General features: G+C 41.4%; 1 protein-coding gene across 4 annotated transcripts in view; it reads right to left on the reverse strand.

The window, feature by feature from the left end:
* TRAK1 (trafficking kinesin protein 1) overlaps window positions 1-14622 on the reverse strand; it is a 91227-nt gene that overhangs the window by 19524 nt on the left and 57081 nt on the right. For all 4 annotated transcript variants that reach the window (XM_048510335.1, XM_048510334.1, XM_048510333.1 and 1 more), the window contains 9 exons: window positions 13017-13117; window positions 10947-11055; window positions 9321-9399; window positions 8949-9079; window positions 8708-8782; window positions 6897-7034; window positions 5049-5125; window positions 3592-3825; window positions 2505-2818 (listed from right to left, as the gene is read on the reverse strand). In XM_048510335.1, the coding sequence (XP_048366292.1) occupies window positions 2505-2818; window positions 3592-3825; window positions 5049-5125; window positions 6897-7034; window positions 8708-8782; window positions 8949-9079; window positions 9321-9399; window positions 10947-11055; window positions 13017-13117 (1258 nt within the window). The remainder of the gene's footprint in view (window positions 1-2504; window positions 2819-3591; window positions 3826-5048; window positions 5126-6896; window positions 7035-8707; window positions 8783-8948; window positions 9080-9320; window positions 9400-10946; window positions 11056-13016; window positions 13118-14622) is intronic.

Raw genomic sequence — 14622 nt, forward strand, 5'->3', positions numbered from 1 at the left:
CAAGAGGACAATCTCCCTTCCCACTAAAGTCTAACAGCTCAACCCAATGGGGGAGGGGGTGCTGAATGGCCACTGCAGTTGGTGCAGGCTCATACTGATGTGTCTGCCCTCCTGGCAGGCGTGGTGCTTAAGCTGGCCAAGAGGGCAAACAGGGAGGCATGTTGGCACCACGGACCTTCTTCTGACCACCACTTTCACAGCTGCACGACCCTAACATAGCAGCTGATCCAGCTGGGGGTGTTCTGGGGGCATTCCCGGATGTAGAGACTGGGCTTTGGCCCTGGGAAAATCTTTTGAGTGGTGTGAGTCCATTTAACCCTAGAAAGGGCTTTCTGGAAGCAGGTTTTTTTTCTTTTTCTGCCTCCCCTTGCTACTGGAAAGCCCTCTTCAAGGGCAGGGCAGCAGAGAAACTGTCTTTCTGGCCGGCCTCGGACCATCCAGAATTGCCCCAGGCACCCCGCCCATCACCCGTCCAAAATGCAGCTCCTAATGAATGGGGTCTCCTAGGAATAGGTATGGGGAACTGGAGATCTTCCACAGGTGGGTTGATGGGAAGAAATTAATCCTTTCCTGCACCTGTAGAAATTGACAGACTCCATCTGCTTGAACAGGAATCACATAAGCACAAAACATTTTTGATTCCCAGTACCTGGGAATCTAAAAATCGAAAATACTCCAAACTATCGAATTTAATATTTGCATACAAATAATTCTTAAACTGATAGGTGACTCTTTAATGACAAGGACCTGAGTTCCAACCATGCAGTTCTGAAGCCTTAAGGACGTTTAAGATTTCTTAAGACAGATGGCAATTTCTTACATTCTCCTCCTGAATACAGACTTCAACCCGTCTATTCCTCCTGCTCCCAATTTTGTTCCTGGGTATCAGTGGACAAAAAGTATCCACATTGCTGGCTAATCTGTAATGGAGCCTTCTTTCATTTTTACCTACATGCAACTAAAGAACCCATTACCAGTTCTTTCATAACAAATTTTGCATCCAACAATGGTCTTCACAGGAAGCAGTTTAACAAAACATTGGATTTTCTTGAATATTCTATTGTACACATCTGTTTACATAGACACAATGCACACTAATAGACATGACACTCAAATGTAAAATACAACAGAAACACAGTTAATATCAAAAAATAAAAAAGTTATTCTAAAATATCTTTCCTCTGTGGCTTCCACATTTCAGAACTATTTTTCTAAGAGGACAAGGACTAAAAATTCACTTCCTCGCCGAAACAGCAACAAAACCACATGGTAAACACTTTTTAAAACTTCAAAAATGGACTATAAAAAATGGCAGAAAAGGTTCAATGGATTAAGAAAAAAATGAAACAACTTAAAAAAAATCAAGAGACAGAGAGAAAGATCATAATCTTTGATTGAAAGTTTATTGAAGAAGAAAGCAGAGAGATGAGTGGATAACAGAAACCTATTACAAGGCTAATGACTTTTGCAATTTAAGAATTTCAGAGGAGTACTATAATAACCCAAAAGGGAAGATGATCTTACTTGTTGATTATTTTAAGCTGGTTGCATATGAGTGCCACCTTCATACAAAATAAAGCATTTCCTCCCATTAAAAAAGTATGATTATGCCCCCCCCCCCCCCCAAATACTGGTCAAAACGTATAGGTATTGCTATCTTGAACTAGTCTAAGGACTTAAAAATTAAAACAAGCAGTGGAAAGATCCATGCAAGTCACAAGCCCCAAGACTCTAATGCAACAGCCATTCAAGTACTTCCATAAGTGCCATTTATTTCTCCTATGAAATTTAACTGAGCATTGGATTGTAGTGCATATGAACCATACAAATTCCTTAACAGTACTGACACACAGGTCTTATGATTGTCAAATGTGTTGTGCTGTTTTGTAGCAATCATTTGGAAATCCACAGAATAAGTTAGGTACAAGGCATCTGGGAATGTTGCCTCAGGCACTGAGCAATAACACTACAGTAAAAAAAAAAGTATTTAAAGCATTTGCTTCAGTCTAAGGTCCCTCCAGCCCCACCCACCCACCCATCCATGCACAGAAATGAGTGAATATGTGACTGGACAGAGGAAAACAAATGAAATTGACAGTTATATGAATATTCTACTGAACTATGATTTTTGATTGAAATATGATTTAGGCCCCTTCTGCACGTGCTGAATAATGCACTTTCAATCCATTTTCACAATTGTTTGCAAGTGGGTTTTGCTATTCTGCACCGCTTCAAAGTGCACTGGAAGTGGATTGAAAGCGCATTATTCTGCATGTGCGGAAGGGGCCTTAGACACAGCACACACAATTTGACTATGGAAGTTGATTGCCCGAGAAGCCCTTCAAACTCTTCCTTTTAAAAGAGTTCAAACAAGCAACGGGGATGGCTATCTCGAAAGTAAAATGAATATGTGTTACAGAGATTTCCGGCTTCCTGTTGGTGGAGAAGAGACCACAGACCATCACTAAGGAGAACAGATAAAGGCCGAGGTGCTTTATTATCACCTTCTAGGGGCTTCACAATCTGAAGCTTCTCTGGGAGGTATGAACGACTGCTGATGGACATTCCTGAATATCCAGTGAATTCAGAAAACCTGGAGTGAGTTCCCAACGACATGATACTCTCTGTCGGAGTAACAGCGCCACTGTGGAGTTGACCCTTCTCTGCCAATTCTCTTAGCTTCCTTTCCTGCTCTTCTTCAAAGAACTTCCTCTCTGACAGATAGTTTTCTCTCCGAAGAGACAGCCTTCGGAGAGCTATTTCCAGGTCGCTAGAGCCAGGAGTTCCTGGAGTTCCAGGCTTCTTCTTTTCTTCATTTCTAGGAGAGAGAGAGAGAGAGAGAGTGGGCAAACACACACGCATTTTATACGGTTTCACTTTAACTGATATTCTGCATATGTGCATCAATAAGAGTCTTAAGGAGAACAGCCAAAAGACTGGTATTTGAAATCCTAATTCTGTAACTATACAGCGGAACAACTGCTTGACTTGCAGTGCTAAACACACTTTTAAAATGATGAATTCATACCATCTAGGAGTCATCAACATATACCTTGGTGTAGAGGTCTGCAGAACATACAACTGGGTTATCAATACATATGTAATAACCTGATCCATATCAATAGGTGGCAGGAAAAGCTGCCTTCTTTTTCTGCCACTGAGATCAACATAATGTGATCTTCCAAGGGGGGAAAAATATCGAACCTTCAACCTGGTTTCAGATACATAAGGCAAGCAGCTTTTTCACTCAATTCCCCTCCACAATATAGCTCCCATTCCTTATGGTTTCTAATCACGCAGGTCCGAATATTCTTGTTTAACCTCTTTTGGTGGCCAAACAGATTGCTGCTTTCTTTTTCCAACAGCACAAAAACTTATTAGATCCTACTGACAGCCATTGCCAGTACCATAACAATTTGCCTGAGTACTATTTTGGAGTTTAAATTAGTGAAATACACTACTGGCGTGCAAGTATCTAACAAACCTATATGTCGCACTCTGGTTCATCTTTACAAAGAATTCTAAAGACATTATTCTTATTTCAGGGATACATGTAAATAATTCAGGTCAGCCAGTATACACAGTACTGACCCAGAGTCAGATTCAGTTTCTAGGATGATGCTATTAGTCTTGTTGTCTATTACAATATTGGAGATGTCTCCTCCATAGAAACTGGATCGTGGTGTGCTGAGGCAGCTAGAAATGACAGAGTTCATTGCTGAAGACTGGTTAGATCCTGGGATGTTCATTGGAGATGGGGTAAGGGATCTCTGCTTCACCACCTGGTTGACGTTTCGCACTGTGTCAAAGACTTTCTTGTGATGGCTGGAAAAGAAAAAGTGAATTATCAACAAAAGCAAGCCAGGTGATTATATATATACAGCAATGGCATTTATCATGGCCTATGATTACTCAATCCTATGATCAGCAATGGAAAACTTTCTATATTATTGATTGTTCTGCAGAAAGAGAGAAAGATTGTAAAATAATAATTTTCCACATTCTTCAGGATCAGCTACTTGTTGAGTTTGTAACTCACTATTTGATGCCAGAGAATTTATTCCAAGCTGTGGCTCTTCTCACTGCTTGGACAAAAACTGAACCCGAAGATCCTGTATTGGAAATGAGATCACTATAGTCCATTTCAGAAAAAGATGTTGTATGTTCCTCCGCCACAGAATTCAACATGCCAGACCTCCTTTGTTGTAGAATGCTCTACTTGGGTCCTAATGCTTACCTATCCCTGCGCCCTGCCATCCATTTGGAAGTTTGAAAATAAAAATACATTTTGGCATTCAGTTTAATGACATCAAGGTATCATGCTCAATAATGCACAAATAATTATTTTTACAACGGCAGCACATAACAATGAATGATAATTCTCATATTTGTTCAGGACTATATTCTACTGTGGAAGCATACAATTATGTTGGCCACTGCACCTCAGCTTACTATACTAACATCTTCTTCTGAGACAGAGTATAAAATTCTGAATTCTTTCTTGTATAGTCAAGAAGACTCCAGCACTGAAATAAAACACAAGGACCCCAGTACATTATCTTATTCCTGTGGCAAGTGGAGCATGAAACCCCAATGTCTTCACTGAAAAAGAGGAATAATTAAGAAGTGGTAGAAGCAGTGGTAGAAGGCATGGCCTACTGGAGCTTGCACTGTCACAATAAAAAAAGATTTCCATATGTTTGTGACTTAGGGCTGCTTAAAGCCACTGTAAACTGCTCTAGAGGGAGGGAAGACAGAATGGTACAGTCCAATCTCATCAGATCTCAGAAGCTAAGCAGGGTTGGTACTTGGAAGGGAGACTTCTAAGGAAGACTGTGCAGAGGAAGGCAATGGCAAACCACTTCTGCTTAATCATTTGCCCTGAAAGCCCCTTGCTGGGGTCGCCATAAGTCAGCTGTGACTTGGGAGAACTTCACACAAACTATCCCACATGGCAGTTGGCACCACATAGCAAGCTATATGTTGTTGTTGTTTTTTTCTGGTTAAAATATCTATTGTGTCAACGTTTTGCAATGCATTGGTCCTACGTTAAGTCGGGAGAGTCGGGATCATCCAGATGCAGCTCTTTTCGCATTGATCCTTCAATTTCTGCAGCCAAAGAATCCTGTCAAGACAGTTTTAAACAGAATCTCGTTAACATGTGCGTTTATTTCCACAGGTCATGATGGTAGCCAGATGCAGCTCATCTAAAAAAGAACCTCTATGTGCTTTGAGTTCTTACAAAGCAATCCTTCACCCTGCCCCATAGCAAAAGAAAGCACTGCCATTTCTGTTTAGCGGACAAGTTTCCGCTAAAGCGGTTCATGAAAGGCAACCCTCACTCCATGATATGGAAAGCTCCACAGCTAGCCAATTCTGTTTTTAAGGTGGAACATCTTTATATATATTTATGTACATTTACAGTTTGCGAAGGATACCTTTCCAAATTAAATTATCAAATGAAAACACTTAATTTTTCTGCTTGTGTCCCACAAAATCTATGCCATGATGGAGTATATGAAAGTAAGCTGCTGTAAATTTTCGTTGTGCGTGCACAATGATAATAAATGCTTATGCTTATGCTTAAGCTGCCCCACTCCACAAGTCCTTGAGGGTTCCCTACCATGCAAGTGTTTTTGTTTCCTTTCTGCCTCTTTGGTATTGTTGTAGTTTAATAATTTTTCATTTAAAAAATCAGAAGTCAATTCCAAAATATATTGTTTTAGGATTAAATATATCATGCACAAACAATATGGAACATAAATCTCTTTCAAGTGTACATTCTACAGCGCCTAAGATTAGGGTTTGCACAGTTGCTGTTAAAAATGAAACATGGGTTTTTGTCACTTTAAATACTAAAATATTTTATCTGACACAATGTGCTGCCTTTTGAAAGAAAAAGGCTATTTTATTAAATGTGCAATTAAATTCCTTCACAAAAGGAGAGATCCCTGAATAACATTGCTGGCTCAGGGACATCCATAACTAATTTCAGTCTGTCCAGACAAGCAAAATTGCTGAAATCACATTAAATGCAGTTCTTGTAATATCCATCTAGTCTCAATCGTAATTCATGGCCATGATATCTTTGTTGAGAAAGTGGATTTTTTTCCTCAGAAAGATTGAATCATTGCCATCTTTTAGAGTGCTTGGAAAAATTTCCCTCTCAAAGTAATATTTTACAACAGCTAGCCCTGTCTCAATGAGATTTAAAATGGGTTTATTAGCATGCAGGAACTTGGGCTTCACCTCTATTTAACTGATTTAAATTGGTGACCCAGTGGCGTAGTGGTTAAGACCAGGTGTACTCTAATCTGGAGGAACCGGGTTTAATTCCCCACTCTGCCGCTTGAGCTGTGGAGGCTTATCTGGGGAATTCAGATTAGCCTGTACACTCCAACACACGCCAGCTGGGTGACCTTGGGCTAGTCACAGCTCTACGGAGCTCTCTCAGTCCCACCTACCTAGTTGTTGTGAGGGGGGAAGGGAAAGGAGTTTGTAAGTCCCTTTGAGTCTCCTAAAGGAGAGAAAGGGGGGCTATTAACCCAACTCTTCTTCTTCTATCAGTGTTTACAGAAATACTGGCTGTCGTGGGTTGTCTGGCCTGTGTGGCCATGGTATGATAGTTTTTGCTCCTAACATTTCACCACAGAGGGAAACACATCTTATTATGACATTTCTCCAAAGATGCCAGCCATAGATGTGGGTGAAACATTAGGAGCAAAGACTACTGTACCACAGCCACACAGGCCAGGCAACCCACAGCAGCCCGTTGATTCTGTCTGTGAAAGCCTTCAACAATACATTTTACAGAAATAATGTATTTCCTTCAGCTAGCCAAAGCAGCATTGGACTTAGCAGAGGATCAGTTTTCTATTTCTTGTTATGCTTCTCACCATGGGGAAAAGGCCTAAAGAGTGGTAACGGCGTGAGATGGCATTTGGCATCGTCTTGTTCCGAAGGTTCTTCAGCTCTTCCTGCGCCTCGTGAAGCATTTCCATGCACTCGGCATACTTGTCTTCCAGCTCTCGTAACTGTAAGGCAGAGAGCAGAAGTGATTCCTGTGTCTCATGGCTAACTACCGGCATGAGTCAAAAACATTCATGGGAGAGAAAAACACTTCTCCAGTCCAAATGAACGGTATGCGTTTACAAATATTACAACCCACATATCCAATGAAGCTCAGCCTGAATCTATTTTCTAGATGGTTGTAACAGATGATGAAGGTTCCCATGGTTGTTCAGTCAGCTGCATAAAGGAACACAAATGGCACAACTCTGCTGCATCATACATTAATTATTCTGCTTCTCCTAACTGTGGAGAAGGATAAAAAGTGACGCAGGGCCCACAGGAAGGGTTAGCCCTTCACCACTGAGTGTCCTGTTTAGACATGCATTAACTTCTGAGGTTTCAAGAACTTTTGCCCAGACATATTCAAGTAGCTTAGACAGCAAAAAGAATTAGAATTCATCTTTATGAGCAAAACAGAAAACGAGAGAATTCTGCACAGGACTGAACTGTTTGTTACATTATTATTACACTAAGTAAATAAATAAATAAATAATAAAATTATTATTACATTATTATTACATTGTAAAAAGGTTATTATTTGTTATAACTGTTTCTTTTTTGGGTGGGAAGTTTCATTTCTCTTGGGAACTCTTTAATTCACAAACAGACTAGTTAAAAGATTTGCCTGTGCATAGCTGATATTTCCCCTCAATCTTCTTGTCGGGAAGCCTTCTTCTGAGACCACCCCCCAGCCCTGGCCTGCCTTCTCAAGCCTCATGATATCTGCGTTGCAAGGTAAGATCCAGAAGCCAGAGTATTATGATCAGGCCATATATGAGTAAAAGCAGGACTCTGCAACCTGTGGCTCTCCAGATGTTCATGGACTATAATTCCCATCAGGCCATGCTGGCAAGGGCTGATGGGAATTGTACTCCATGAACATCTGGAGAGCCGCAGGTTGCAGACCCCTGAGTAAGGGGATAAGACACAAGGAAGTAACCTGGATCCCATGAGAACGCTGACCCTCCTTAATCAGGACTTCTTTCTGTGATTCATCAATGCTCCAGCCTTGTTTAATGACCCACAGTTGACAGGATGATAATCAAACCTCTTCACCTCTCCCTAACAGACTCCTCCAGAAAACTGATCACTGCATGCTCAGAACATGAACTCATCTCCTGGTCCACAGATAACTGGCATTAATCACACCAGCCACTCAGACAATTCAGACTTTTGCTGTTAACCTCGCCCACAAAGAAAAATGCTAATTTCTCAACAGCAATAATTCATCCAGTTACAAAATGGATCTGAATGGCAAAATGGATCCAAAATTCTCCAGTGGCAAGAAGAGTCCAAACAACCTGAACCAACAGTGAAAAAGATTGAAAAAGCAGACAACATTTGGCCCCAAAAGCAAACCCGTTAAAAAAAGATGTAACCAAGCCAGCAAATGAGCAAGCAAAATTAGATCCAGTCCCACCATAACTATTTTTTCTCTACTACTTCAAGACAGGACTTTTTTTTTGCATTCATGTTATGTACTAATTGTTTTAATTGGCAAATATATGAGATATGACCATGATCTGGAGCAAGACTGGAAAAAACTCCACATAAGTCTTTTAAACACTAATGTTTACCCAGGCTAAAAGCAACTACCAGCTCCATATGTGTATAATTGTGCAATTTCTGTACTTACTTCAGCTGTAAGCTGCCTTTGTGCATCTTTAGCTGCCCCCAGATGTTGTATAAGTTCTTCATTTTCCACCGTACACTGAGAAAAGCCAAAACATCAACAGCACTAAATACACACATAAGTCTGCATTTTCCCCTTTTTTAAACATTCAGCTATACCGAATAAAAAGAGCTTATCAAAGCAGAGGCGTTGCCCCATACACTGCATTATAGCTTCTACTTCCCAGCTATTACTTGAACCTTACAGCTTTCGCCTTTTTCTGCAAGTCCACTATCTGAGAGAGAAGGTGGGTGATTTCTTCCTGTTGTCGAGCAGCATCGTCGGTTTTCTTGGCTAGCTCTTCAGAGATGCTGGCAATCTGGATGTTTGCGTCTCCTTAAACAATTAAGAAACAAAATGATAGTTAATAACAATGGTTTGACTCCAGTGACTTATTTAACTCACTGGAACCAAGACAACAACTACAGAGGAGAGTGAACTTGTGCAGAGCAGTATTTGGCAGCCTAGTAAATTGTTAAATCAACACACACAAGGTGACAAAATGTCAAGAAAGTCAACACAAACATCTTGCACCCAAAAGACATGACCACATAATAAAGGAATCAGAGAAACGTACTGAGCTCTTTCACGCAGTCATTCACAAGCTGCTGTTCTTTCTCTTCATAAGTAATGGTTTCTGTCTGCAGCTGGCAGGCCTGTTCAAAATCGCAAAAAAAGTTCAGAATCAACTCCACAGTAATCTCTTACTGTTTCTAGCACTGCCATTTGATTTTCAAGGGGGAAGTCTTTCTCTCTACAGATGGAGCCAGGCTTCTTAGAGAAGAAATAACAGAAAAAGATTTTCTCTTCCATGGCTATATGGAACAATTACAAGTTACCACCACTAGGTGTCATCACTGAAACTAGTGGAAAATCCAACCTATACAAGTTAGGGGCAGGAAATTAGCTGTTTGGGGTTATTTGGGGGGATGTCTGTATTTGGCACCCTAGTGAATACTCCCAAATTCTGGGAGTTATGAAAATTTATTCCTTAGAATTTCAGGAGTGTGTTGAGTTTGGTGCACCAGAAGCCAAAATGGAAGGAGAGAGAAGCTAGTAATTATAAAGATATAATAGCTTCATTATTCCCTATGGGTGGATCTGGCCTCTGATCCATTATTATGGGAAATAATTGCACCCATGGGTCAAAGGCCTAGCCTTGGAGGCCAGGTCTACCTGGTCAGCTTTCAGTCGGTATTTCCAGTCCAGTTGCTTTCAATTTTAAAGCGCCATTATTTTCTATAAAGGCAGACCTCGCCTCCCTTTAACATTTGAAGTGACTGGAAATGCTGCCAAACAGTTGTGTCGTGAGACCAGATTCATTTATCTTTGGCCTTCCCTTCCTACACCTGCTGCCTCTGAGTAGTAAGGGAAGATGGGAGCAATGGCTACAGTGGTTCTGATTTTTTAGGATACACACACTCGAAATACTGAAAACAGTAAGGAAAGTTGCACAAGTCTAGGATAATGAAAAGCAAGCTGTCCGCAAATCTGGATTAGAAATTAATATCCCTAAAATAGGCCAAGGAAGATGATCTATTAGAGAAGATTTTGCAAGAGGAGATCTAGCCCACTGTCGTATCAGGACTGCTCACTAGATCGAAACTAGACCTATGTGACTTCTGTTGTAAATTTCATTGTGCATGCACAATGACAATAAAATGCTTATGCTTATGCAATCTAATCAAGTCTGTAATCCCTTGGCCTATTCTCTACAGAGGCAACAGACATCAAGGGGTGGCAGGCTGAAGTCCCACAGGGACCTACTTTCAAAGTCCTGTGACTCAGGAATCTGTGGAAAAGTACACCCAGGTATTTAAGAAGATTCCTCGGTATCTGCAAACATGGACACTAAAGACCCTCACACCCAAATGCCATGAAGGAAATGAAGAACAGAATGGGATGGGGAAAGTTATTCCTCATACTAGCAAAATTTCAAAAACAAAACATTTAAACAAAACCTCCACCAGACATAGGAAAATGCATACAACTAAGAAGATGTCCTCTAAATGATGACTGTCTACAAATACGGGGTGTAAAATAAAATACAAGACAGCCATACTCCTTGATAACCAGGTGCAGTTGCACTTTGAACTTCTGGTGCCATGAACAGCTAGTTGCTCTGCTAATCTTATCAGTACCATGTACTAAATTACACATTTTTAAAAGGGCTTTATTAATGCTGTCATTATTAGAGAAGTACCTCCGATCGAAGCACAACATTCTCTTCTTCAAGGTCCTTTAGCTTCCTCTGAAGAGAATCCAAATGAAAATAATTCTGGACGGATGAAGATGATTCGTTTCTCTTCAACCTATTAAGAGGTATGCAAGCATGTTTATTTTTGTCTACAGTACAGTAAACCTTTATTAGGCATATTTTTGTCTACCTGAGCACAAAGAGTGCGCAGCAACTTCCCACCAACCAGAGCTGTCCCCAAATTCAGTGTTTTTCACAGTTTTCAAAACTGAAAGCTAAACGAAAACCAGATTTGCGGTTTTCTTTATTCCACTCATTTCTAATGACAAGCAATCTACAAAATAGCACAGAAAACTGGCCTGTGCTGTCCATAGGGGATTGTTTAAAAAAGTGCAGTCTTATCAAAAAACGTTGCAGCAAAATGGCAAGGTACCCATAAATTGCAACACTAGGAATACATAATTGCTCCCCCAAACCCCAACAAGATGTCTTTCTTGCTGTTGTATGAGAACTCACTGAACCACTGGCGCTTTTTTTTAGGTTTTTCAATTTTTTCCCCGGGTCTATTAAACCTGATCCTGAAAAATTCTGAATCTCCTCCAAAGTGGGTACGAGAGGAGGTAGGCAGCCCAGAGCTGAACACTGGGCTTGTGCTCTGTGCTGTCTCCAAACTCCATGTGGACACTGGAGGCAGCAGCCCAGAGCTGAATGCTGGGCCTGGCCAGCTCTGATCCCATGTGGACTATGGCTGCAGTCTGTACATAAGTGAAGAGGGGAAGAGGTCCCCCTATATATATTTTTTAAGTAGCTGTGAGGCCAAAGTGGCCTGAAAAATGCTGAAAATTTTTTGGCATGTTTTGGGGATAGCTTTTCGGCTCTCTTACAGCATCACCTTTTTTTCAGGAGAAAAAACCCCCCTGAAAATGTATTTTTCATGGGGTTTTTTTTCTAATTCGGCTTTGTGAAATACACACTCCCACTCTCTACTAGTCTAGTTGATCTAGAATCAGAAAGCATGAAGGAACAGAGTGAACCCTTCACAAATCAAAGCATACCTCCCATAACTCAGTCACACAAGCTGCTTCCAAGTCCCCTCCCCTGCTAATGGAGAGGCTGTCCCTTCTCTCTCTCTCTATGTGCATTCTGGCTGAGACAGAAAATGTTGAGAAAAAGAGGGCACCAGCAGCATTTCTGAACTGTGTGACTGAGCTTTGGGCTCTCTTGCCTCTCCCTGCAGTCTCAGAGTATTGTATAATTTTTTTCCCTGAATTTAACATTTTTTAAAAGAAATCTGTGAAAAGTTTTTTAAAAAATCATCTTATATTCATGGAAACACGGTAGGTAGGCTGCTACTTTTCTCTTCAGGAAAAACAAAGGTGGTGAGACCAAACTCACCCTACAACAGTCTCTTGGTTTCACCAAGCTTCCACTGGAGTAAAGGCAAGTGCCTCTATACAGATGCAAAGAAGTGGCAGGAGGAAGATTCCAGAGCAATGGTACAGCTGTATTCTGCACAGGCGGAACACAGCAATCTGGGCCTCTACTCTTCTGTTGACAGACTCGCACATATGCTGACTATGACCCCACTGTCTTAAGTGGTGTAAGTCAGTGGAATAAGCCTGCTACTACCCTCAAGCTCTGGGCTTATACGGAGGACCTGTTTGCATTTAGGTGGAGCTTTTACTTATCCCAGTCAGAGTTTCCATGTACCCCTGGAAGCCAGAAACATTCAACAGGGTGCTGACTTTTAAGCAGGCAGCAATGCATTTAAGACCATTCTGGCAGTAACTGCATAAACACAGCTGACTGTAGCTCACTCTTGAATGAACACAGGATTGCATGCTTGAACTACAAGATGCTACAAAATGGCCCAAATATATGTATGAATAATGTACATATTATACAAGGCAGAATTTATACGGCTAGTCTTTTTCATAAACAGTAGAGAGTTCATTTCCACTCTCAGGTCGACACAGACTGTATTGACTGCAAATTCCATGCAGCGGCGCCAGATATAGCGGATGGGTGCAAACAGAACTCTTACAGGGTAGTATGACCTATTTTCCCCATACATACGGAGTTGAACAGATGGACTCTGGTTCACTCTCTTCAGCAGCGCTGGTATAAAACTGAAGCAGCTCATCTTTCATGGACAGCTCATGACGCAATTGAGAAACCTGAACAAATTAAGGGAGAAAGTCTGTCAATCATCTTCTAAATGCATCTCTGAAAGCAAAAAGAAAATGACAGTCAACCTTGGTATGGTTTAGAGCAGTGTTTCCCAACCTTTTCAGTACAGTAACTCATATGTTCAAATTTACTTGGTATGGTGACCCATCCAAGGCTGGCCCCTGGTTTTTTTTGCACCCTAGGCAAACTATTGCCTTGGCATTTATCTGGTTAAGCATTCCACTTTCTACAGTGGCTAAGATATTTTTGAGAAAACAGCAAACATTGCACAAAGGGCTCATCTGCCCCCACTTAAGCAAATGGCATTCCAATATACACAGTCACGAGCGGGGCGGGGAGCATATTTACAGAAAATGTCACCCAGGGCAAGATTGCAAACTGTGCCCCTCAACCTCTTGCAATCTGGATGTTATGCCCCTACTGATCACATTAGCTTTTTGGATTGCTGCTTCACACTGACTGCTCATATTTAACTTATTGTCCACCCGCACCCCAAGATTTTGTTCTCACACTACTACTACTCAGTAGTGTATCCTCCATCCAGAGATAAAGGGTGGGGGCAAGAGAGAGAAGAGGGGAAGGGAAAGAGAGAGAAGTTGGGGAGGGAAAGAGAGAAGAGAGGGGTGTCAGAGTCAGAAAGGGGGTCAGAGAAAGGGGTGAGTGAGACTTAGTGGTGAAGACACAAAAGGGGGGGAAGATTAAAAAAAGGGCTGAGAAAGGAGAAATGAAAAGGGAAAGAGAGAAATTTGGTGGCAGTGGGAAAATGTCAACCACATTCTACCTGTCACCAAAAAAAGCTGGCTGCTTTAAAATTAGCATCTGGTTGCTTAATTTAATTCCAGGTGAGCAGTGCTGCAGCTGGGAGGAAACTGGGGGTGGGAACTGGTCAAGGAGGGCACTCCTTCCCTGGCCTGTCCCTGTCTCAGTCTCCTCCTGGTCTTACCTGGAAATAAATTAATTTTAATTTTACAGCAAGCACAGGGGTTTTTTTTGTGTGGCAGCCTGGGGATGGAGGTGGGGGACAGCAGCCAGGATCCCCTTAGGTGACTGGCACCCAGGTAAAGAGTCCTCCCTTTCCCCACTCTTGTTACGCACCTGCATAGCCGTTGCATATGGAGATTACATCCCAGATTTGACTACCTTCTCCTTCTCTATTGCTCCCTCTAATCTCCCCTATGATTCTAAGAAACTCACTGAAGACATATTTTACTTGATCAGCATATGTATATATATATGCAGTGAAGAAAAAATACCAACAAATACATGATGTAGAAGATACTGTTTTTAGGCTCAGATCTTGTTTTCCAAAATGCAAAAGAGAGCAGTGGAATGGGCAGAAGGAGAAATTGGGGAGGTCTGGCCTGTGACTCACTTTTAAAGGTTTCACGACCCACATTTGGATCCTGACCCACAGGATGGAAAATACTGGTTTAGAGTATGTGGTTCAGTTCATGGGGTTACTTGTGAAGATAAAGGAAATTGTTCTATGTTT

Source organism: Sphaerodactylus townsendi, linkage group LG11 (assembly GCF_021028975.2).
Source record: "Sphaerodactylus townsendi isolate TG3544 linkage group LG11, MPM_Stown_v2.3, whole genome shotgun sequence".
NCBI classification, from domain to species: domain Eukaryota; kingdom Metazoa; phylum Chordata; class Lepidosauria; order Squamata; family Sphaerodactylidae; genus Sphaerodactylus; species Sphaerodactylus townsendi.